Source organism: Loxodonta africana, chromosome 2 (assembly GCF_030014295.1).
Source record: "Loxodonta africana isolate mLoxAfr1 chromosome 2, mLoxAfr1.hap2, whole genome shotgun sequence".
Taxonomy (NCBI): Eukaryota; Metazoa; Chordata; class Mammalia; order Proboscidea; family Elephantidae; genus Loxodonta; species Loxodonta africana.
In genome coordinates this window covers 60,677,662-60,703,407 of record NC_087343.1, presented here as the reverse complement: position 1 = coordinate 60,703,407, position 25,746 = coordinate 60,677,662, and the positions used below count along the sequence as shown (strand labels likewise).

Below are 25,746 nucleotides of genomic sequence, written 5' to 3'. Positions count from 1 at the left end.
GGATTGCCAAGTTGTATAATTTGACAGCAACCCTGAACTCTAGGAGTTTACAGGCTAATGGAGGATTAATAGTGGGAGCAAAGATTTTTAATATCATATGCTAAAAACTATGAAAGAGGTAAACAAAAGGTTAAACACCTCCTGTGGAAATTCAGGGAAGGCTTCTTAGAACAGACAACACTTCGCGCCTATGGTTTTTTAAGTCAGGAGACTGCTGGGGAGCATGTGGCAAAAGTCCCCGGTGGTCATATAATGTGCCTTCCTTGATAATTTGATAATCAAGTGGGGAGACAGCAGTCTAGTTATAACATGATATAAGGTGATGTTTGATATAAATGTGTTTGACTGCATTTTAGCCGTGCAGATAGATGCTTTGTCAGTAAAATAGTAAGAACTGAAAATTTCATTTATTATATTAGTTATTATTTGGGTAATCTGATAGAGGTTTTTATGGGCTAATAAACTTTTATTTTTCAGACTTGTAGGTTTTGTTCATCTAGAGCTTACAGTAATAGCTACTTTGATCTGTGTTTTGTGAGATCAGTTTTTAAGGAAAGTGGGGGCGATGTAGGGAAACAATCAACAGCAAAGAGTTAGTTATTCACGGAGATACCTTTCATTTTGCTTAGTAACCATAGTAATTCATTCTTTGCTTTGTAACATCTATCACTGTGTTTCTAGATTCAGAAGAATTACGTATTTCAGAAAAAAATTACATATTTCACCTTCTCTGTCTTGAATAGTTTTGCTTCTTGGCATTTTATCACACTCTTGGAAATTGGTACGAGAGAACACAGATGACTGTTAAACAAATTCAAGAGAAATCCAGAAACTACGTCTTCCTTAGAAGGCTAATCCTTGTTTCTTTGAGCAGGGGACAAGAGGAGCTATTCCTAGGAGTACCTGACTGCCCAATTCATGTGGGCTGTTCTGATCTGTACCAAAACCCTATTGCTGTTGAGTCAATTCCGACTCATAGTGACCCTGTAGGACAGAGTAGAACTGCCCCAGAGGGTTTCCAAGGCAGTAATCTTTATGGAAACAGACAGCCACATCGTTCTCCTGCAGAGCAACTGGTGGGTTCAAATTGCTGACCTTTTGGTTAGCCAAACCAAAAACCAAGCCTGTTGCTGTTGAGTCAATTCTGACTCATAGAACTGCCCCATAGAGCTTCCAAGGAGCACCTGGTAGATTTGAACTGCTGACCTTTAGGTTGTTAGCCGAGCGCTTAACTACTGTGCCACCAGGGCTCTGCTCTGATCTATAGTAAACTATAACAGTGTAGATGTAGTCTCTGTTCTTAATTGATGAATAGTGAAACATGAAACAAATATAGGAAGGATCATTTCATTTTTAGAAGAAATTTTAAATTATGTTTTGGTTTCTGTATCATTTAAAATAATGCATTTTTAAAATCTTTTATTGAAACAGTGATTGAAATATTGCTACATGTTAACACCACCACTCGTCTGTCAGTGGGTGGTACTGTGGTGTCCTGCATGTTGCTGTGATGCTGGAAGCTATGCCAAGGGTGTTTCAGATGCCAGCAGGTTCACCCATGGTGGATAAGTTTCAGTGGAGCTTCCAGAATAAGACAGAGTGGGAAGAAGGACCAGGCGATCTACTTTTTTTTTTTTTTCCCTCTTTCTTTTTTAAGTAATCTTTTGCGTCTTAAGTAAAAGTTGACACAGTAAATTTGATTCCCCTTTAAGATTTTTATACAAATTGTTTTGTGCCATTGGTTACAATTTTTATAATGTGGCAGCATTTTCATTATATCCATTCTGTTTGTTCTGTTTCCATTGATCTAGCTTCCCTTCCCCTCCTTGCCTTCTCATCTTTGCTTTTGGGTAAATACTGACTGTGTAGTCTCATATAGTTTGTTGCTTAAGGGAGCACAGTACTCATTGGTGATATTGTTTTCAGCCAATCTATTATTTGGCTGAAAGGTGACCTGCAGAAATAGCTTCAATTCCAAGTTCAAAGATTATCTAGGGTGATAGTCTCAGGGGTTCCTCTAGTCCCTATTGGTTTAGTAGTTCTGGCCTTTTTTAGGAATTTGAGTTTTGTTCTGCATTTTTCTCCCATTCTAATCAGGCCCTTCTGTTGTGTCCTTGGTCAGAATAGTAGGTAGTGGTAGCCAGGGACCATCTAGTTCTTCTGGTCTCAGGTTAGAAGAGGCTGTGATTCCTGTGGGCTGTTAGTCCCATGGCTGGCGATCTATTTCTGAAAAAACTGGCCAGTGAAAACCTTATGAGTAACAGCGGAACATATCTGGTATAGTGTCAGAAGATGGCTTCTCAGGTTGGAAGACACTCAAAATATAACTGGGGAAGAGTTGTCTTCTTAAAGTAGAGTCAGCATTAATGATGTGGATGGAGTAATGCTTTTGGGGCCTTCATTTGCTGATTTGGTACAACTCAAAATGAGAACAGACAGCTACAAACATCCATCATTAACTGAAACGTGGAATGCATGAAGTATAAATCTAGGAAAACTGGAAGTTGTCAGAAATGAAACGGAATACAACTACTGGTCTCTGCTTGTATGGAGCATAAAAGAATAAAGGAAATCAAAGACTCAAAGAAGAAACTAGTCCATGGGACTAAGAGCCCACAAGAACCACAACCTCTTCAAACCTGAAACCAGAAGAACTAGATAGTGCCTGGCTACAACTGATAACTGATGGTTCTGACCAGGGACACAGTAGAAGGGCCTGGACAGAATGGGAGAAAAATGTAGAACAAAATTCAAATTCCTAAAAAGGCCAGATCTACTGGACTGATAGAGACTAGAGGAACCCCTGAGACTGTCGCCCTAAGCTACCCTTGGAACTTGGAATTGAAGCTATTTCTACATGTCACCTTTCAGCCAAGTACTAGATTGGTTTATAAAATAAATGTTATCACCTATGAGTAATATGGTCCCTTAAACAATTAACTATATGGGACCAAATGGTCAGCAGTTACCCAAAAGCAAACATGACAAGGCAAGGAGGAGAAGAGAAGCTAGATCAATGGAAACAGAAGAAACAATGGAAATCATGACAATGCTGACACATTGTAAAAATTGTAACCATTGGCTCTGAACGATTTGTATAAAAACCGTTAAAGGGGAACCTAATTTGCTGTGTAAATTTACACTTAAAACACAATAATACTCATTGCCATCGAGTCGATCCTGACTTATAGCGACCCTATAGGACAGAGTAGAATGGCCCATAGGGTTTTCTAAAAGTGGCTGGTGGATTCAAACTGCCGACCTTTTGGCTACCAGCTGAGCTCTTAACCACTGCACCACCAGGACTCCAAAACACAATAAAATACTACTTAAAAAAAAAAAAAATCAGGGGAAAAAAAAAAGCAAAATGGAAAGTTTGAAGATCAGTGTCCTAGGCATTAAGGAGCTGAAATGAACTCATATGGCCATTTTGAATCAGACTGTCATATAGTCTTCTATGCCAGGAATGACAAATTGAAGAGGAACTGCATCACATATGCCATCAAAAAGAACATTTCAAGATCTGTCCTGAAGTACGACGCTGTCAGTGATTAGATAATATCCGTATGTCTACAAGGAAGGCCAGCTAATATGACTATTATTCAAATTTATGGACAAACCACTAATACCAGAGATGAAGAAATTGAAGATTTTTACCCCCTGCTACAGTTTGAAATTGATCAAACATGCAGTCAGAATGTATTGACAATTACTGGTGATTGCAGTGTGAAATTTGGAAACAAAAAAGAAGGATCAATAGTTGGAAAACATGGCCTGGGTAATAGAAACGATGCCAGAAATTGCATGGTACAAGTTTGTAAGACCAACAACTTATTCATTGGAAATAATAATTTCCAACAACTTAAATGGCAACTGTACCTATGGACCTCCCTGGATGGAATACACAGGAGTCAGATCAACTACATCTGTGAAAGAAACGGTAGAAAAACTCAGTATCATCAGTCTGAACAAAGCCAGGGGCTAACTGCGGAACAGACCATCAATTGCTCATATGCAAGTTCAAGTTGAAGCTGAAGAAAATTAAAACAAGTCCACGAGAGCCAAAGTATGACTTAAGTATATCCCACCTGAATTTAGAGACCATCTCAAGAATAGGTTTGATTTACTGAACACTAATGACTGAAGGCCAGAGGAGTTGTGGGATGATATCATGGACATCATACATGAAGAAAGTAGAAGGCCATTAAAAAGACTGGAAAGAAAGAAAAGTCCAAAATGTGCATCATAAGAGATAAGACTTGGAAACTTGCTCTTGAATGCAGAGTAGCTAAAGCAAATGGGAGAAACAATGAAGTAAAAGAACCGAACAGAAGATTTCAAAGGACAGCTGGAGGAGACAAAGTATAATAATGAAATATGCAAAGACCTGGAGTTAGAAAACCAAAAGGGAAGAACATACTCAACATTTCTCAAGCTGAAAGAACTGAAGAAAAAATTCAAGCCTTGAGTTGGCATATCGAAGGATTTTTTTTTTTGTTTGCAAAATCTTGATTCGACACAGGAAGCATAAGGAGAAGGTAGAAAGAATACACAGAATGGCTGTACCAAAAAGAATTGGTTGACATTCAACTATTTGAGGAGGTATGTATGATCAAGAACTGATGGTATCAAAGGAAGAAGTCCAAGCTGCACTGAAGGCAGTGGTGAAAAACAAGGCTCCTAGAATTGATGGAATACAAATTCAGATGTTTCAATAAATGGATGCAACATTGGAAGCACTCACTCATCTATGCCAAGAAATTTGGAAGACAGCTACCTGGCCAACCGACTGGAAGAGATCCATATTTCTGCCCATTCCAAAGAAAAGTAATTCGAGAGAATATGGAAATTATCAAACAGTATCGTTAATATCATACGCAAGTAAAATCTTGCTGTAAATACAGGTAGTGCCTCGACTTACGAATGAGTTCCATTCCTAAATCTGTCTTTTAAGTCAAATTTGTACCTAAGTTGGAACAGTTAGGTATGGTTCATATCTGATGTCAGTCAAATGTTTATATATATATATATAAACTTTCTATGCATAAAAAACAAGAAACACTTCTTGATACATTAAAACGTCCTTAACATAATAATACACTAATAATAATATTTTAATGTATGTCGCAAAGTAGCACCCAGTTGTTGTTATAACCCATCATATGTACCTTGAATTCTTAATATGATGGGCTTTACTGGGGTTGGCTCGTAACTATCAGTTGTACATAAGTCAGTGACTGTTACCCAGGGACTGCCTGTAATCAGAAGAACAGTTGCAGCAGTACGTCCATTGACAGGGGGCTGCCAGAAATTGAAGCTGAATTCAGAAGAGGACATGGAACAAGGGATGTCATTTCTGATGTCAAACCGATCTTGGCTGAAAGCAGAAAATACCAGAAAGCTGTTTACCTGTGTTTTATCAGCTGTGCAAAAGCATCAACTCTGTGGATCATAACAAATTATGGATTACACTGCAAAGAATGGGAGTTTCAGAACACTTAATTGTGGTCATGTGGAACCTGTAAGTAGATCAAGGGGCAGTTATTTGAACAGAACAAGAGGATACTCTGTAGTTCAAAATCAGGAAAGGTATGTGTCAGCATTGTATCCTTTCACTGTACTTATTCAATCTGTATGTTGAGCAAATAACCCAAGAAGCTAGACTATATGAAGAGCAGATAACCTGAGAAGCTAGACTATATGAAGATGAACGAGGCATCAGGTTTGAAGGAAGGCTCATGGACAACCTGCAGTATGCAGATGGCACAAGCTTGCTTGCCGAAAGTGAAGAGCACGTGAAGCACTTACTAATGAAGATCAAAGACTACAGCTGTGGGTATGGATTACACCTCAACATAAAGAAAACAAAAATGCTGACAAGTGGACCACTAATCAACATCATCATTAATGGAGGAAAGATTGAAATTATCAAAGATTTCATTTTATGAAATTTTTAACACCTGTGGAAGCAGCAGTCAAGGACTCCAAGGATGTGTTGCATTGGGCAAATCTGCTGCAGAAGGCCTCTTTAAAGTGTTAAAAAGCAAAAATGTCGCCTTGAGGACTTAGGTGCACCTGATCCAAGTCATGGTATTTTCATTTGCCTCATATGCATGTGCCAGCTGGACAGTGAATAAGGAAGACTGAAGAATTGATGCCTTTGAATTATGGTGTTGGTGAAGAATACTGAATATACATGGACTGCCAGAAGAATGAACAAGTCTGTCATGAGGGACCGGCCCCTGGAGGGGGATATCATGCTTGGTAAAATAGGGGGTCAGTGAAAAAGAGGAAGACCCTCAATGAGATGGATTGACGTAGTGGCTGCAACAGTGGGCTCAAACATAACAATGATTATGAGGATGGCGCGGGACCGGGCACTGTTTAATTCTATTGTACATACAATTGCTGTGAGTCGAAACTGATTTGATGGCACCTAACAACAACATGTTAACAGTCAGAGGTTGATGTTAATGTTCATATTAAAAAATTATAAATAAGTTTTTATATAAACTCAATTGTAGACTAAATATGGTCTATATTTTGGCACTTCGTTCTGGGTATGTTATGGAAAATAAGTGGGTTTCAAAATCAGCTTTCTTATACTAGCTTTTATAAAAAGATACTTTGGTGTAGAGAGTATGGATTATGTGAATAGCCTTTAGTTATTGAACATACCAAAATTAGATTTATGTCATCTCTTTATATATTTCAATTTATGTTACTGTGTCCTGAGATGCTTTAAAAGAATCCTAGATTTAGAGCTTAAAAACTTAAAAAAAAATGTTTTTGTACAGTGCCAATATTTTTTAACATACAGACCCCCCGCCTTGTTCATTCTGGGAAAATTCCAATAATTTAGAAAAACAAATGAGAAAGTACAAATGACGTTTTGTACCACTTAGATTTTGGGATAGGTCCTCTTTTTTTATTTTTTCACATTTAATGAAAGGAAGGTTATGTGTATGTTGTTTTGCCACTTTCAGTTTTGGGTATCAGACAGGGGTCATATCAGTCACTAAAGTGGATCGACACACAGATGATTCATTTGATCCCTCCAGCAACCCCTTCAGGTGCGTCAGAGGTGTTAGCGTTATTGCCTTGGCTCAGGAGCCATGTTGATCATTAGAGGTACTTTGGTTTAGAAATCACACCGAATGGGGGTCCTACTCTGGAATTTGTACCCTGAATAGCACACAGTTAAGCGCTCCACTATTAGACAAAAGGTTGATGGTTCAAACCCACCCAGAGTTGCCTTGGAAGACAGGCCTGGCAATCTGCTTCTGAAAGGTCACAGCCTTGAAAATCCCGTGGAGCAGTTGTACTCTGCACACGTGAGGTTGCTGTGAGTCAGAATTGACTCAACGGCAACTAATGTAACAGTGGGATGCATGCTGGTTTTTAATATGTATGGATTTGCATCGTAGAATCAAGGAAATAATAATATTTTTCTATGTAAAGATTAGGAAATAGAAGTGAGAGGGGTTAGATGATTTGTCCAAGGTTATGGCTGGCAATTAGTGAGTCCTCTGCCTCCAAATCTTGTTCTCTTCCTGATAACTCTTTCGCTCTTAAAACAATCCATTTATAAATGTGACCAGACTCAAATGCGTCTCTTAAAACTTAAATGGGTTCAATGAAATACCCAAGAAATAGAAAAAGAAAACTCTGATACCCGAGGTGAGATGCTGGATCAAACTTCTAAGCTGATCTAGCTACCACAGATTCTTTGATTCTTTAATCTTTGAGATTTACCACTTCTGTTTTGAAGAATTATTTTTATGTTTGAAAGGACTAAGTGTTTTATTACTAGGCTCTAACGGAAATTTCATTTGTGAAGTGCATCAGAGGCTGGGTTCAGGTTTTCCACTTGTGTTTAAGAGGTTTTGGTGCAGACAATTCTTTTTTAGCACCAGCCTTTTCTAGGGGACTATATAGTGTCATCCTTCAAACTGCTGAATAAGGTTTCCACCAAGATAGTCACCTTCCGCCTCAGCAGATGGTCATTGGACTTGTGTCTTTATGGAGAAAGTAGAGGTTTACACGAGTGACTACGTGGAACCTCTTGCCCTGCACCCCCTTCGCACCCAAACTTTCATACTCATTTTCCTTCTCTCCCTACTGTCCTAGAAGTATCTTCCACATCCCAGTCTAGTCCCTCCTGCCTTCAGTTTATCCTTCTTTTTTTTTAATTTCATGTGTTTCCTATGTTTGGAAGACCTTATCTTTTGACCATGTGTTGCCCTTACGTGTTCTCCTTTCATAATCAAGCTTCAGAGATGTGTATGTACTTTCTTCTGTGTCATTCAGTCCTAGGCTGTGCTTCTTCCACCAGCAGTAAAAGGTCACCCATAATTCCCAATTGTCAGATACCAAGTCTGTCTGTTTTTACTTGATCTCTCTGTGGTATTTGACCCAGGTGACCATCCCTGGTTTCTCAGCTGTCCTTGATTTACATAATCCTGCCATCTCCTAGTTCTTCTTCTATTTGTGTTGTCTTCTATCTTATTTAAGGACTTTTCTTTCTTTGTTCACATTTTAATTGATGGCATTCTTCAGGGTTCTAGCTTTTGTCTTCTCTTTCTCTTTGCTGTTCTCGGTAATCTCATTCAAGCCCATTACAGATACGTGTAGCTTAAAGTCATCAATAGTCCCATAAGATATTTTTTTAAGGGAAAGCAGCTCCTTCTGTTTATTATTTTCCTGTAATGATTTTAAAGACCCCTAACCCAAACTCTTGCAGCACTGGTCCACAGGTGGGGTACAGGCAGGCGAGGCAGAGGACGTGGACCTGGGCAAGTGGCTGGGACAAAACAGCAAGCGGGGCCAGGCTGCTCCCTCCCTGTTCTCTTTCCCTTGGTTAGCTCCAGCCTCTGCCCTCTCAGCCTCATTGCTGCCCCCGTGTGTTCCTCAGGCCTCTGGCCTTCACTGGCAGCTCTAGCAGCAGCCACAACAGTGCAAGAGCAGTGCCACTAGATGAGAACCCATGAGAGAGAATGGCTGGAAGCAGGCTCCCATAAGGTTTTAATATGGTGTTTGCACAATGTCCAAATCACATAACGACCTGTTCACAGATGTTTCACAGTATGGTGGACGTTAAGCGTCACACACCTGTACTTCATCTTTCACCTTAAACTCAATCTACCATCTCACCTTACCCCCTCTTGTGTTTCTGTCTCATAATGGTGCTATAGCTGCTATCTCTCAGGCCATAATCTGGCAATCTGTTTAGACTCCTATGTCTCTTTCATTCGCTTCTTGATATCAAGGAAGCAATAAACAGATTCTTTTCCTTAAAATTTATCCCAAATAATTGCCTTCTTTAATTCAAGCTGTCATTCTTCTACTTTCTCTAGAATATTTCCAAAACTGCAAATCATGTTTAAAATTTTTCAGATATACCCTATTGCCTATAAAACCAAAAAAGAAAGAAAGAAAGAAAGAAAAAAAAACAAAAAACTGTTGCCTTTGAGTCAATTCCAACCTATAGTAACCCATAGGGTTTCCAAGGAGCTGCTGGTGGATTCAAACTGCCAACCTTTTGGTTAACAGCCAGACTCTTAACCACTGTGCCACCAGGGCTCCCTATTGCATATAGGTAATATATCTGAAAGTTCTTCTAATAAAGTGTAGATCTCGTTTTTTCTCTCTACTCTGTCCCTGGGTGAGCTCATCAACTTCGGTAGCTTTAAATATCGTCTAGATGCTAATGAATGCCAGATTTATATCTTTAGCTCAGCCTGATCCTCTGAGCTCCAGGCTCCTGGCCAACCTGACTTTTCAACTTGGATGTTTGCTAGTCCTCAAACTTAACTTGTATCTTCTGCAGAACTCTTCATTTTTTCCTTCAAAAACCTTTTCTTCATTTAGTCTTTTCTGTCTCAGTAAAAGTTAACGCTAGACAGTTGCTCAAATAGAGACCTAGGGAATATTCCTTCCCCCTCTCCCTTTTACCCCCACATTCAATAACCCATTTTGATTCCACCCCATAATACATAGCATCTATTCACTTCTCTCCATGTCTGTACCACTGATCTCAGCAGGAGGCCTCTAAGAGGTCTCCATGTTTCTCTTTTATCTCTCCATCCTGCCCTCCCCAACTTTTCTCCATGCAGCTGCCCAGTATTTAAGAAGAAGAAATAAGTCAAGTCACTTCCTTTTTGTAATTCTCCAGTGACTTCCCATTGCCCTGCAAATAAAGTCTGAGTTCTTTTCCTGGCCATAAGGGCCTTCATGATCTGTCCCCATCTCTCTTGGGCCACTGCACTGTACTCCCGTGCTCTGGCCACATGGCTTAGTGGGAAACCATCCTCAGGCCTTGAGTGTTTTGTTTCTTCTCTTGGAATGCTCTCACAAGATTGGGTGAGTCTCAAACTTTATGCCTCAGCTGAAGGTCACTTACTGTCTTTCCCTGTAACCCTACTAAAAGTAGGCCCCCTGTTGCCCTTGCATGTATCATAATTGGCAGTTCTTCATTTGTTTATTGTCAGTCATCCCCACCAGACTGTAAGCTGTGGTAGGGCAAGGCCTGTGTTTCATACCAACACCTGGCACAGCTGCCTGCTGCTTAATAGTCAGTCAGTGCTCCTGAGTTACTGAACAGAATTTCCAGGTAATACAACCCTCATCTGTCGTTCACTGCTTCATCTCTCAAGACTTAGCTTCATCTTCACCCTTTCTGTGTGGTACTTCCCCATGCCCTACCATTATTTCTGGGGTGTAGGTTTTCTCTATACCCACCAGTTCATAGCACCAATTTCAGAATTATTGCGTTGTATTATAATTAAGTTAACTGTTTCTTCCACTAAGACTGAACTCCTTGAAAGCAGGGATTTTTCTCTAAATATCGTAGGAGAATTCAGAGCCTGAGCTATCCACAGCTGATAGCCCTCAGCACAGTTCCTAGAACATGTAATGCTGGATTGGTGGCAGGGTAAACCATCAGTGCTTAATGAGTGAGAATTGCCATCTCCTCAGTCCACGGAGGGAGTCAAAAACTGAGGTTTTGGAAAAATACTGACAGGTGGTTGACAAAGGCTGCAACCCAATCTCCTCTTACGACTTACAAGAGCCAAGGCGAGTGGAGCGCATGGACTTCTCATGGAGCAGAAATAGGGCTGCAGAGAGACTCAGTTTGGGCTGGTCACCATTAATGGATTCTCTGGTTTGGGAGAAGAATAGTTCACGAGGCTGCCCGATGGTGTGGAGAACTTCTGTCTTTCCTGACCGTCCAACTTAATTTGTGCTGACTCTGTGCTCCTAAAGTAGCTTTTTATTGACTTCGATCCCAAACTTGAAAGGATTTCATGAGTGGAATGATAAGATCATAGAAAGGTGTTAATGTCTCCTAGTGCAAATTTACAGATTAGTGTTCACTATAAGGTCGCTGTGAGTCAGAATCGACTCGACGGCACTGGGTTCTGTATGCCTCAGTCTACATTCACTTAGCGTGAATATGATTCCGTCAGACCCATTGAAAAATTTAAGTCCCATAACCTGCATAGCTAAAGGCCAGATTCTTGGGGACCCCCAGAGTTTGTGTCCCCCGCAGACCCTTGTGGGCACCCAGCTGGCTCTCTGAGAGTCATCGCTAGCTCCTCTGCTCACTGTATAATCACCTGTGAGTAGGCTTTACAGATTCTGCCTTAGCGTTTTCACGCTGATTGCTTTATAACTTAGTTTGTCTTAAAGGGAAAATTAAACCAATAAAAAAGCTTGAAAAATGAATCTCTTAATAGATGGACACAAACATATTAAAAATATTTAACCAGTTAACTGATCCTTGGGTATATTGTTGTGAAGTTATTTATTTCAGTGATAATTATAAATAATTCTGTACTCTATAGTAGTTAAATTAAAATATTTAAAAAGGAAATTTGTTCATTCCTGCTTTCTTTTTATAAGTAAGATAGATTAGTTACCAAAAAAAAAAAAAAGCGATGGCTGGGATTCACTATGTGACATGGCATAAGTATTCATAACACCAAAAAAAAAAAAAAAAAACACCATTGCCGCAGAGTCGATTCCAACTCATAGCAACCCTATAGGACAGAGTAGAACTGCCCGATAGAATTTCCAAGGAGCGCCTGGTGGATTCAAACTGCTGACCTTTTTTGTTAGCAGCTGCATCCATCACTTAACCACTGCACCACCAGGGCTCCATTCGTGACACAGGTACCATTAAAGCCAGAGTACTGGAGGGCCTGGGATCTGAACCCAGAACTAAGCCTCAGTTTTCTCACCTGTAAGCTGATGGTCCTAATACAAACGTTATCAGATGATAATGGGGGGGCGGGGAGGGAGGGAGGGAAGCTGGCATAAAATATCGTAGATATAGTAGTTTGAACACAAAAGGGGTAACTGTGTTTTGATTATTACTATACAGATATCGCTGGTATAGTAAATAATTCAGCAAAGGTTTCCATTGGAAATCTAATTAATTTGAAGAAGAAACCAGGTGGTCAACTGTTAACTACAAAGGAAACAACCTGGAAGTTATATGAAGTGGTTGATTTGGTTAGTTGAATATGTTTTCATGGCAAATCTTTATACTAATATGAATGTTTTTTAAAAAAAATATTTGCACAAAAGCAAGTATTTGGGGAATTTTTTTAAAAAGCGGAATGACGCTAGAAAATAAAAACTGAAGTTAATTGTTAAGCTTTGGTTAACATGTTAATTGTAGCTTTAGGCCTTTGGTCCTGTTCTTTGGCAGTAGTCCAGAAAGAACAACTACAACTTGGCCTCGGTTGATACTGCTGTTGTGGTAATGTGCTTTATGAACACGAAGGGCTGTGCAGCACTGTGCCACCTTGCTGAGTTGATGTTTGTGTCCTGGCATAAACAGGAAGGAAACATGCCTCTAGAAGATTTACTGGCGTTCTATGGCTATGAAACTTCGATCCCAGCAGCTGCCAATTCCAGTGCAAATAGCTCCCCAAGCGAACTTGCAGATGAACTACCAGATATGACACTAGACAAAGTAAGTGCAAGCATTTGAACGCAAAATTCAGAATCTGTTACCTTTGGCTGTTTTTTATTACAATCCCTTTAACTTAAAGCATTTTTCTGAAATGTGAACTTACTGACCCATTGCCCTTATCATTTTGGTGACTGATTTAAATGTTTGGCTTTGACTATACTACTTTAAATGTAGTAGTAGTGTCATGAGACTTTGAATGCCTAAGTATTCTCTGGTAATTTTTTCATCTTTCCTGTGTGGATGCATTGCATCTAAACTTAAATTTTGCACTAGCTTCTTTTGACTAATAAGCCCCCCAGAAGCCTTCAAACCAAGCTGGCTCAGGCGTGGAGTAGTTGGAGAAAAGTTTTGTTTTCTTGAGCTCTGGGAGTGACGGCAGCCATAGCAGCCAAAGCCACAGTGGTACCTCACTAGCACCGCCTGGTTGTGGGGAGGCCTCGGCCCTGCTAAGGAGGATTCACACAGCCACAGTCTCCACTAACAGATCGCTGGGCCAGGTGGAGCGCTCCCTCCCTGGAAAGCTTTCCCTGCCTTTCAGATCTCACGCAGGGAGAGGAATCCACTTCTTTGTTCTTCTCCCTGTGAGTTATGTCAAATTTGACAGATATGATATTAATGTACCACAGACATTAGTGATCCTATCCTTACAGCAAATATTCATTCAGTGCTTACTATGTAACAGGCACAAGGATGACTAAATACTTCCGTAGAAGTTAATTCAAACCTCTTTCTTTCTTTTAAAATTATGTCACTCGCGAGAGCTTTCATTAGTTGGACTTTTAAAATTGTTGGAAGAGTGGAGTGTGGAGGCATTTTTTCACTTTTGTTTTATTTATTTTGGCAGAAAGTGGGTATAATTATTAATCACTTAGAAGTCAGATTCTTTTCTTTTGTGGTAAAGTCACTAAAAATTAGTTTGCGACTGAGTCTGCTCTGCATACCCACAGGTTAGGCAAATTGTTCTGTTACAAACATCAATGTATGGTAGTATAGTTATTGAATGTTATATATAATTAAATTGAAAAGTTATTAAATACTCCTGAAATAAATTATAGGAGAATTTCAGATTTACTTTTCTCAAAACCAAGAGGCCTTCAACTATGAGAAGACACTTTTCTTAATTGATTAGATGCACTCATTTCTAACTCTAGCACCGTCTTCCTATTCTTCCAGGAGGAAATAGCAAAAGACCTGTTATCAGGTGATGATGAAGAAACTCAGTCTTCTGCAGATGACCTGACACCATCTGTGACCTCCCATGAGACTTCAGATTTCTTCCCTAGACCTTTACGATGTAAGAAACTCAGTCATTACTGATTAGTAGTAACATCGATGCTATAGCTTGAGGACATTCTATTCAGTTCAGTAGTTTATGTCAAAATAGCCTAAGTGTTTTCCTTAAGTGAAATAAGATACTGTTATAATATGAACAAGATTATAACTTTTTTATTGGGATATAAGTGAACTAATATGCTATTTAAAAATTAACACATTCGCTTAGTTTTACAAAGCTCTTGATTTTCTTTCCCAAGACTTGTCTGTTACTATGGTAACCAATCTTAGTTCAACCATAAAATTTTATAGAAACTTTTTTGGGTTTCTGTTACAAGGCTGTTGCTTTCCTGGTTTTGAAATCTACCACTGCTAAAGAAGTTTTTGTTTTTCTAAGTGGTCCATTTGCCTCCTTTTTTTTTTTCTTTTAGTTCTTTGTGTTACCTTTTGAAGGATATCAGTAATATTTTTAAAAATATTGGCTGTATAATGGGGCACAGTAAAGGCTCTGGACGGGGAAGCTCCATTGGCTTCTTAGTTGGTGAAGGAAGATGAATGTGGATGGGTAGGACATCCTTTTCTGAAACATGAACGCTCCACGTTGGAATCTCTACCAGACCTTGCCTTAAGCATTTCTTCATTTATATCCTTTTTCCTATAGTAAAACCATAATCACAAGCGTGCCTCCCCCCCAAAAAAATCTTTGAACTGAAATAGTATTTCCTGATGTGCAGTGTAAGACTAGGTCTCATTTATTTCTATTAGGTATCTTTATAGTGCGGGAAGAACTATTCAGTTAACAAATTCAAATACATACGCGCACATGAAAACGTAATTTTGATAGAGTTTAGGTGGTGCACTTTGTGTGTATCATCCTGGGTTAGTGTAATTAGAACCTCAGTCTTTACATTCTTTTTAAGGTAACCATCCTAATTAAAAGGGTATTGTACACATTCTCAGGGCGTGGGTGGCACAGTGGTTAAGAGCTACACCAAGCTATGGTCAACTGTGGCTACTAACCGAAAAGTCAGCAGTTCAGCTCCACCAGCTGCTCCTTGGAAACCCTGCGGGGCAGTTCTACTCTATCCTATAGGGTTGCTATGAATCGGAATCGACTTGGTGGCAACTGAGTTTTTTTTTCTTTTTCCCCTGCGTATTCTTAATGTGTTCGGCGTCTGGTTTTGACTAATGTTGAAACATGATAATAGTGTAAGAGATTTAGTATACTTACCTTGATCTCATTTATTCAGCACATTTTTGTAGAATACCATGTGTTCCCAGGTACAAAAATAGGCAATATAAATCTTTTTTTAAATTTAATTTTCTCTCTTTTAAGCAAATACTACATGTGATGGGGATAAAGAGTCGGAGGGTGAAGATGTTGAAACAGACAGTGGTAACTCACCTGAAGATTTGAGGAAGGTAAGTAAGTCACTGCCGTAACCTAGTAGACCATTTAGACTAAAGGAGCTTCTAAAAAATATTTCCGAAATACATTAATTTCATTGCTGCAAGATTGTTTCTTTTGGTTTGTAGTAAATGATCAATAAGTGAGACTTTTTTTATTATCTATTTTCCAAATAAATTTTTTTTACTTCTGAATTTTCCTGTAGGAAATAATGATCGGTTTACAGTACCAGGCAGAGATCCCCCCTTATCTTGGAGAATACGATGGTAATGAGAAAGGTAAGGAAAGCTTTGATTTCAATAATGTTCCATAGACCAAGTTACCCCATAATATGTTTATTTAAATATCTGATTGTCTACCAACCTCAGCCGTAAAAGTTAGATTTGGGGTCAGAGTTAACTTTCAAGGTCATGATATTCAGGCCTGACTTAGGAAAAATGTGCTCAAATTAGCCGTGTGCATCAGCGACCTACCTGGTACAGAGCTTCTTAGCCAGTATGCTCAGCACCTGTTAAACTAGTGGCACCCCTCTTGAGATGCAACGCCTCGGTCTGCATCCTGCTTCAATAGAGGAGGGGAGAGTATCATCACCTGTGAGAATGAGAATGTTAGGGGTGTACCATGTTTTTATGCAAATAATATGTGGCGCCCCTCCCCGCCGCGAGGTATTTTCATAAGTACCGCTATGCCAATTTTTTTTTTTACATATTACTGTAAAAAAATTACGCAGTTTACAAAATACCTCATGGGGGTCAGGGTTCGATTGGCAAACAAATGTAGAAGGCACGCGTTATTTGCATAAAAGTACGGTAACCCTCTCGGAAAAAAAACTGTTGAGGGAAAAAGAAAATAGAAAAAAACTTCCCTTGTCCCAGCCTTGAAAGTGCAGGAGGTGCAGTGTAAGGATTCTGCTGCTTTTGCCACACCATACAGCCCTGCTTAGCATATAGAGTGTAACCAGCTTTTCCTCACACTTTTGGTAGAGTTCAACTATAGTTGGTTCTGAAAGTATGGAGGGGTGTAGTGGTGGGAAATAAAATGCAGCTTCACCTTCCTAGCTGAACTCTGGAACCAAGTAGGTTTGGAATATGCCCATGGGCATTTGGTTTTCCCCTAATGAGTTGATTCCACCCTGTGAAGGCAGGAAGACAAAAGCTGCACAGCAGGAACAGCACCCTGAGTCCTGTCTTCCTTTCCTCCATGCCAGGTCATCTCCTATTTAAAGGAGGGGAGCCTGGTACCCTGGGGTCATTAGTCTTGGTAGTCACTAGCTACACCATTTTCCCAAACTGCTTTCACAGTGTTGGGGAACAGTTTTCCCCAGATATGTAAACAGTAGCTGATTAGCTTCAGATGTACCAGCCCCTCTATGCATCGCACAAATATCGTACACACCCTTGGAGCCAAGTACATGCTCAGTAGCTATAGGGCCTTAGGTTAAACATAATGAAGATAATATTCTCTCAGTTCAACAAATTGAGGAAGAAAGGTATAATGCCTCTGTCTTTTGGAGGAGTATACCCAAACTATTTCACGTATTTCAGTTGTTACCCAAGAGTAATAAAACTGGTTCCAGAAACTTAGAAAAAATATCAGCCTTATTGCTTCACAGACACACTTTTTTTTTTTTTAACCTTCCTGCTAACAGGGAATGATAATCCTTGCCTCCTATATTGGTGAACATAAAGCACTTACTACAGTCCCTGCTACATAATAAGTGTGCAATAAATGATTTTTTGTTAGCTATACTTAGTATATTTATATTCATAAAAAAAAAATTTTTTTTTTTTTTTATGGAAACCCTGGTGGCGTAGTGGTTAAATGCTACAGCTGCTAACCAAAGGGCTGGCAGTTCAAATCTGCCAGGCGCTCCTTGGAAACTCTATGGGGCAGTTCTACTCTGTCCTGTAGGGTTGCTATGAGTCGGAATCGACTTGACGGCGCTGGGTTTGGTTTTGGTTGGTTATATTTAGTATTTATCATGAACTTGAAAAATGGATTGCACTGGAAACAGTGAGATAATGGCTGGGCCACCTGTATTTATTGTATAGAGTAGAGGCTTTGAGTAACGTTCGCAGTATGTGCGTTAGTAAGCTGTAAATCTTGCTTCAGTGACATTTTGTTTATTAGTATATTGGCCTTTTTAAGAGATTGTAGAAAGTTTACTTCTCTGACTGCTTATCATTCTTTTCAAGACCTCGCTAGGGAGGTCTGATTAAACTGCTTCCTGAACCTTTAAATAAAAATTGATTCCTGGGAGGAAATCAATAATTTCATTGATATGTAATGAAATAATAATTTCATTATTGGCAGATATTTTGGTCTTTATGCAGTTTGGAATTTTTAATTTTTAGAGTTTTCTTACAGCCATTTAGGGAATTCAAAAGAAAATGCCGATGAGGTTATTAAAGAATTTACACAGGTTGTTTTTACCCCTTCATTAGAAGATTATATGATACCACTATTGGGTTTTCTGTTAGCCTTTACTAGGTATGGAGAGCTTTCTAATTGATCAGTAAATCCAGCCACCAGAAAAGCTACTTGCTCTAACCACTGGAGCCCTTAATAACATTAATTTTTTTTTTTTTTTTACTTATTAATGAAAGACTGTACTTGCTAGATAACCAAAGTGCTGGTGTCCTTGAAATCAGTTACTAGTTCCATTGTATAGCCTGTTAAGGAAGAGGAAGGAGAGTTTGTGTATATCTTTGAGTGTGCTCAGTATTTTTAATAATCTTTATCAGTGTATGAAAATGAAGACCAGTTACTCTGGCAACCTGGTGTGGTTTTGGAGAGCACAGTTAAGGAGTACCTTGTTGAGACTTCATTAAGAACTGGAAATGAGAAAATAATGGATCGGATTTCAGCAGGAACACACACAAGGGACAACGAACAGGTATACTTCAATTTCTGTTGAAACGTCAGCTGACTAGGGTATCTTCTTGATTTTATTCTATTTTGACTCAAATATTTCTTACTTATAAATTGCACATGTCTTTCTAATAGGTTTTTAAAACTTGGAAAATACTAGTTTAAGAAAAAGCAGATCATAAACTAAGAGACTTAGAAATAGCCACTCTGGATAGTTTGATGCCTTTTCTTCTCATCTTTTTTTCGGTATATACACACACATCATTTTTATTTTACTATAAATACCATTTTGTATCCTTTTGAAATGGATTCTTTTAACCTTACTTTCCTTTTTCATTAAGGATTCTGTATTAACCTCATTCTTAATGGCTGTATATATCATCCTGTAGTTGTAATATCACTTGTTCAAACATTCTCATGGCTGGACTTTTCAATTTTGTGATACTAGTATTCTTTGAATTGTTCTTGAACTCTATTCAGGAACAAAGTTAATATCTATTAAGAATATATAAATTTGATATAGGAGCATTTGCTTAGCACTTGTACACAACACTATCCTGATCACATGTGGTATATGAGGAGGTAGGATTATTGCCTGTTAGAGTTTTTAAATGTCCCTAGTTCTGCCCGTCTGACATCATTTTGCCCTGCTTATATACCGTTTTCACTCCACACTGCCGACCTAGGTGATCCTGACTAATGAATAATCAAGAGATAGTTAAAATCAAACTTGAACTCCTAAATGAAGAAGTCGTGCTAGCCTAACTTAGGAGTATTATCAGCTGTCAAAAAAGAAACTCCATTGGTTTTTTTAAATTGATATTTGATTAAGTGCATAAATTAATTTTGAAAGAATTAGCACCTTTAAAACATTAAACCTTCCACTCTAAGAACATGGTTTGACTCTCCATTCATTTGAATTTTTTTAATCCGTCAGTGTTTTTGTTTTTTTGAACATCACATGTATCTGATTAACTTAATTGTTTGATATCTTATGTATGTATATACTTAATGCTGCTGTAAATGGGATCTCTATTTATAGTTGTACAGGCTTACCTCGGATGTATCACGGGTTCGGTTCCAGACCACTGCAATAAAGCAAATACCACAATAAAGCAAGTCACACAAATTTTTTGGTTTCCCAGTGCATATAGAAGTTATTTTTACGCTATATTGTAGTCTGTTAAGTGTACAGTAGCATTATTTCTAAAAAAAAGTACATACCTTAATAAAAAAATACTTTATTGCTCCACTGATTGTTCTGACAGGGATCACAATAGAAGTCCGAGACAGAGCTGGAGAAAAACGTAGAACAAAATTCTAACTCAAACGCCCAAAAAAAGACTAGACTTACTAGTCTGACAGATACTGGAGAAACCCTGGAGTATGGCCCCTAGACACCCTTTTAGCTTAGTACCAAAGTCACTTCTGAAGTTTACCCTTCAGCCAAAAATTAGATAGGACTATAAAACAAGCAATAACACACATAGTTCAACCTTGTATACAGAACTCAATGGGCACACCAGCCCAGCAGCAAGGACAAGACGGCAGGAGGGGACAGGAAAACTGGACAAATGGAAATGGGGAACCTAAGGTGGAGAAGGGGAGAGCATTGACATGTTGTGGGGTTGGCAGCCAATGTCACAAAACAATATGTGTATTAATTGTTTAATGAGGAACTAATTTGCCCTGTAAACCTTCGCCTAAGGCACAATAAAAATAAATAAATAAATACTTTATTGCTAAAAAATGTTAACCATCATCTGAGCCTTTAGTGAGTCGTAATCTTTTTGCTGGTGGAGGGTTTTGCCTCAATGTTGATGGCTGCTGACTGATCAGGGTGGTGGTTGCTGAAGTTTGGGGTGGCTGTGGCAGTTTCTTAAAATAAGACAACAACGAAGTTTGCCGCATCAGAATAGGACAACAGTGAAGTTTGCTGCATCATTTGACTCTTCCTTTCACGAAAGATTGCTCTGTAGCGTGTAATGCTGTTTGATAGCATTTTATACACAGTAGAATTTCTTTCAAAATTGGAGTCAATCCTCTCAAACTGTGCTGCTGCTTATTATCAACTAAGTTTATGTAATTTTATTGTGCTTTAGATGAAGGTTTACAGAACAAACGAGCTTCTCATTAAACAATTTGTACACATATTGTTCTGTAACATTGGTTACCAACCCCACGACATGTCAACACTCTCACTTCTCGACCTTGGGTTCCCTGTTACCAGCTTTCCTGTCCCCTCCTGCCTCCTAGTCCATGCCCCTGGGCTGGTGTGCCCCTTTAGTCTCATTTTGTTTTATGGGCCTGACTAATCTTTGGCTGAGGGGTGAACCTCAGGAGTGACTTCATTACTGAGCTTAAAACGGTATCTGGGGGCCATACTCCTGGGGTTTATTCAGTCTCTGTCAGGCCAGTAAGTTTGGTCTTTTTTTGTGAGTTAGAATTTTGTTCTACATTTTTCTCCAGCTCTGCCTGGGACCCTCTCTTGTCATCCCTGTCAGAGCAGTTGGTGGTGGTAGCTAGGCCCATCTAGTTGTGCAGGACTTAGTCTGGTGGAGGCTGTGGAAGCTGTGGTCCATTAGTCCTTTGGACCAATCTTTCCCTTGCATCTTTGGTTTTCTTCATTCCCCCATACTTCTGACATGGTGAGACCAGTGGTGTATTTTAGATGGTCACTTCCAAGCTTTTAAGACCCCAGACGCTACTCACCAAAGTAGAATGTAGAATGTTTTCTTTATAAATTATCTTATACCAATTGAGCTAGATGTTCCCTGAGATTGTGGTCCCTAAAGCTGTTTATGTAATATTTTTGTTGTCATTTCAACAGTGTTCACAGCATCTTCACCAGGTGTAGATTCCATCTCAAGAAACCACTTTCTTTGCTCATCCATAAGAAGCAACTCCTCATCTGTTGGTTTTATCATGAGATTTCAGCAACTCAGTCCATCTTCAAACTCTACTTCTAATTCTAGTTCTCTTGCTATTTCTACCACCTCTGCAGTTACTTCCTCCACTGAAGTCTTGAACCCCTCAAAGTTATCCATGAGGGTTGGAATCAACTTCTTCTAAACTCCTGTTAATATTGATATTTTGACCTCCCATGAATCACAGATGTCTTAATGGCACCTAGAATGGTGAATTCTTTGCAGAGGTTTTCAGTTTACTTTGCCCAGCTCCATCGGAGGAATCACTGTCTGTGGCAGTTACAGCCTTAATGAAGTGTATTTCTTAAGTAGTAAGACTTGAGAATCAAAATAGCTCCTTGATCTATGAGCTGCAGAATGGTGGTTGTATTCGGAGACCTGAAAAGACCATTAATCTCCTTGTACATCCCCATCAGAGCTCTTGGGTGACCAGGTGCATTGTCAGTGATCAGTGATCTTTTTTTCTGAGCAGTGGGCTTCAAATATTCAGTAAACCATGTTGTAAACAGATGTGCTGTCATCCAGGCTTTATTGTTCCATTTATAGAGCACAGTCAGAGTAAATTTAACCTAATTCTTAAGGGCCCTAAGATTTTTAGGGTGGTATATGGACATTTGCTTCAGCTTAAAATCAGCAGTTGCATTTGTCCCTAACAAGACAGTCAGCCTGTACTTTGAAGCTTGGAAGCCAAGCATTGACTTCTCTCTGGCTGTGAACGTCCTAGATGGCACCTTCAGTGTAAGTCTGTTTTGCGGACATGGAAAACCTGTTGTTCAGTGTAGCCACCTTCGTCAGTTATCTTGGCTAGATCTTGTGGATAATTTGCTGCAGCTTCTACATAAGCGCTTACTGCTTCATCTTGTACTTCTGTGTTGTGGAGATGGCTTCTTTCCTTAAACCTCATGAACCAGCCTTTGCTTGCTTTAGACTTTACTGCAGCTTCCTTACCTCACTCAGCCGTCATAGAGTTGAAGAGAGTTCGGGCCTTGCTCTGGATTAGGCCTTGGTTTAAGGGAATGTTGTGGCTGGTTTAATCTTCTATGCAGACCACTAAAACTTTCTCCACATCAGCAATAGGGCTGTTTCACTTTCTTATTTTTCACGTGTTCACTGAAGTAGCACTTTTAATTTCCTTTGAATTCACAGCTTGGCTAACTGTTTGGCACAAGAGGCCTAGTCTTCGGTCTGTCTCAACTTTTGACTTCCTCACTAAGCTTAATCATTTCTAGCTTTTGATTTAAAGTGGGAGATGTAGGACTCCTCCTTTCACTTGAACACTTAGAAGCCATTATAGGGTCTACTTGGCCTAATTTCAATATTGTCATGTCTCAGGGAATAGGGAGGCCTGAGGAGAGAGAGAGAGAGACACGGAGGATCAGCCGGTCGGTGCAGCAGTCAGCGCACACACAAAATTTATTAAGTTTGCTGTTTTATATGGGTGCAGTTCGTGGTGCCCCGAAACAATAAGAGTAACATCAAGGATCACTGATCACAGATTATCATAACAGATATAATAATAATGAAAAAGTTTGAGATATTGTGAAAATTACCAAAATGTGACGGAGACACAAAGTGAGCACATGCTGTTGGAAAAATGTCACTGATAGACTTGCTCGACTCAGGATTGCCACAAAACTTCAGTTTGTAAAAAATGCAGTTATCTACGAAGCTCAGTGAAACAAGATATGCCTGTATATTGCTGATGTAGAGAAATATCAGTTATGTTTTTATTTTGTCTCAGACTATTGAAACTTTTAAATGATTTTCCAGTTGTTTCTCTTAGGTTTTCTAGTTTTAAAGCTATTATCAAATGATAAATTTTGTCCCTTTCTTACCATGACTGTCTCTCTTATTCCTGTGATATGTCTTACTGCGTTAACCATAACTCTCTGGGCCATTTGGTAATAACAGTGATTTGGTACCTGCTTCTAATAGAAGTAATGCATCTACAGTTTTTGCATCGAAAATAATACTGACTTTTGGTTTGATACAACCCATTGCCGTCAAGTCAATTCTGACCCTATAGACTGTACGGTAGAGCTGCCCCATAGGATTTCCAAGGTGGTAATCTTTGACTGGAGCCATGGTGGTGCAGTGATTAAGAGCTTGACTGCTAACTAAAAGGTCGGCAGTTTGAATCCACCAGCCACTCATTGGAAACCCTGTGAGGCAGTTCTACTCTGTCCTGTAGGGCCACTATGAGTCAGAATTGACTCGACAGCAGTGGGTTAACCTTTGACATCTATGTCTTTCTCCTGCAGAGCAGCTGGTGTAAGCTATCTTTATTATATAAGGTACTATTCATCTACTTATAACTATTAAAGTTTTTAATATTTTTTTACATTAGAAATGCATATTGATATATCAAATTTTTATTTTACACATTGGTTGAGATTATTGTTTTTTAATGTAACCTATTGATATTAATATTAATATTAATAGGTTGTCTAATATTGAGTCTGCTCTGCTTCTTGAGATTTCCTTGGCAAGGTAGATTGTTATTTAACTTTGAATTGAATTCTATCTGCTGCTATTTAATGTATTTACAGTTCTAAACAGACTTAATAGAAATAAATTCTAATTGAAAAAAAACAACAAAAAACAGCTTTCATAGTAAATGGAAATTTAACTGAGGCCATTATAAACCCATCACTAAAGTGCCTTTAGTCCTGTTCCAGACCTGCCACTCTTCCTTTTTATTGAAGTTTTGAAAGGCAGGGAGGAGGTGACATTAAGACAAGACCACAATTTCGATTTTTCGTATCTAGAAAAAATCGTCTAAAATAGGGCAATTCTCTCAGCTCAGAAGGCAATGAAAAAAGTCAAGCATGATACTGGTGGATGACTTCTGAGAGGTGGAGTGAGAATGAACAAACCCATTAGGTGCCAGAGTCAGTCTGCAGGATAGTTACTTAGATTCAATGCCCGGGCAAACATACCCTCCAGTGCCCTGAAAGTAAAGAGCAGGTCAGCCAGTATTTGCAAAGATTTACAGTTTGCCAGTTTTGTAAAATACTGTTAAGTATAAACTCTTGGTAATTTTTATTGTTTTCTTTTCCCCCTCTCTTTCTCCTAGGCGTTGTATGAACTTCTCAAGTGTAATCACAATATAAAGGAAGCAATTGAAAGGTACTGCTGCAATGGAAAGTCCTCTCAAGGTAAGAAACACTCAGGATCGAGGGAGGGAGATGACGGGATGGTCATCTGGGGATCGGAATAAGTATCGTAAAGGACAGAGCAATCTTGTAACACTTATGTAAGATCTGTGTTCATCTTCATAGCAAATAATTTTTTCCTTTTCTTGCCCTCTATTTTTAGACGTGCCAGAGATTATCCAAATACAAATTAGTTAACCCCGTGTCACATCCACTTTCTTGAAGAAATAGTTAACAGAACAAAGCAGACCCCAGAGATGACAATATATCCAAAGTGATTAAAAAGAATGATTTTATGATTTCATTGAAAAAAAAGTTGTTTTCTTTCTTTTTTTTTAAATCAGACAGGAAATGCAAAGGAGATTAAAGATTAAAAAAGAGAAGCGTATAATATAATCCACTGAATTGATTGCAAGAAATATTTGTAGTGATCATGTCATAACATTTTTACAATGCTTAGGTTTTGTTCTGTATATGTCAGGAAAAGGGGTTAACTTTTGTTCCGGTGTTTTGTGTTGTTATATAAATGGATTGCATGCGGCGTATCTTCCATTAAGTATATGTAGAGTGAAAACAATACTTAGTAATATTATACAAATGATTTGGAAATACGTGAAAGCTGAACATAGTACATTTGAGCTTGTAGTTAGAGAATAGCCTATTGGAATGTTGCCTTGTAAAAGTTGCTTTTTTGAAAAAATTATTTTAGACTCTCAAAAACTAAATAGTAGTTCTCCCTTAGTTCAAACTAGTATTCACCTTTATGGTGGACAGCCATTAATGACTTTGGGGACCTGGTCCCCACTGTCATTGAGTGGGGGACTTGAGAAATAAAGGGAAGTTATACAGTCATTCCATGGCCATCTGGAGGCCTTTAGAGTTTTCTTTGCTGCCCCTAGTAGTTTTTCAGTTCACCAACATTGACATCTGCCGGGAAGTTGAATGGGATTTAGTCTTTTGAGAGCGTGGGCCGTTTCTTATCCCCTTGTATTTCTACAGTATCTAGCATAGCACTCTGCAGACTGACCCTAAATAAATGTGTGTTAATTGTACTTTATTTAATATGATTGATAGCACATGGTTTCTAATTAAACAACTTACAGTTTTGATATAAGACCAAAATAAGGCTTT

General features: G+C 38.9%; 1 protein-coding gene across 2 annotated transcripts in view; it reads left to right on the top strand.

Moving 5' to 3' along the window:
- MIER3 (MIER family member 3) overlaps positions 1-25,746 on the top strand; it is a 42,631-nt gene that overhangs the window by 6,447 nt on the left and 10,438 nt on the right. For both annotated transcript variants that reach the window (XM_010588148.3, XM_064272139.1), the window contains 6 exons: positions 12,848-12,982; positions 14,156-14,276; positions 15,591-15,676; positions 15,868-15,940; positions 18,407-18,558; positions 24,537-24,618. In XM_010588148.3, the coding sequence (XP_010586450.1) occupies positions 12,848-12,982; positions 14,156-14,276; positions 15,591-15,676; positions 15,868-15,940; positions 18,407-18,558; positions 24,537-24,618 (649 nt within the window). The remainder of the gene's footprint in view (positions 1-12,847; positions 12,983-14,155; positions 14,277-15,590; positions 15,677-15,867; positions 15,941-18,406; positions 18,559-24,536; positions 24,619-25,746) is intronic.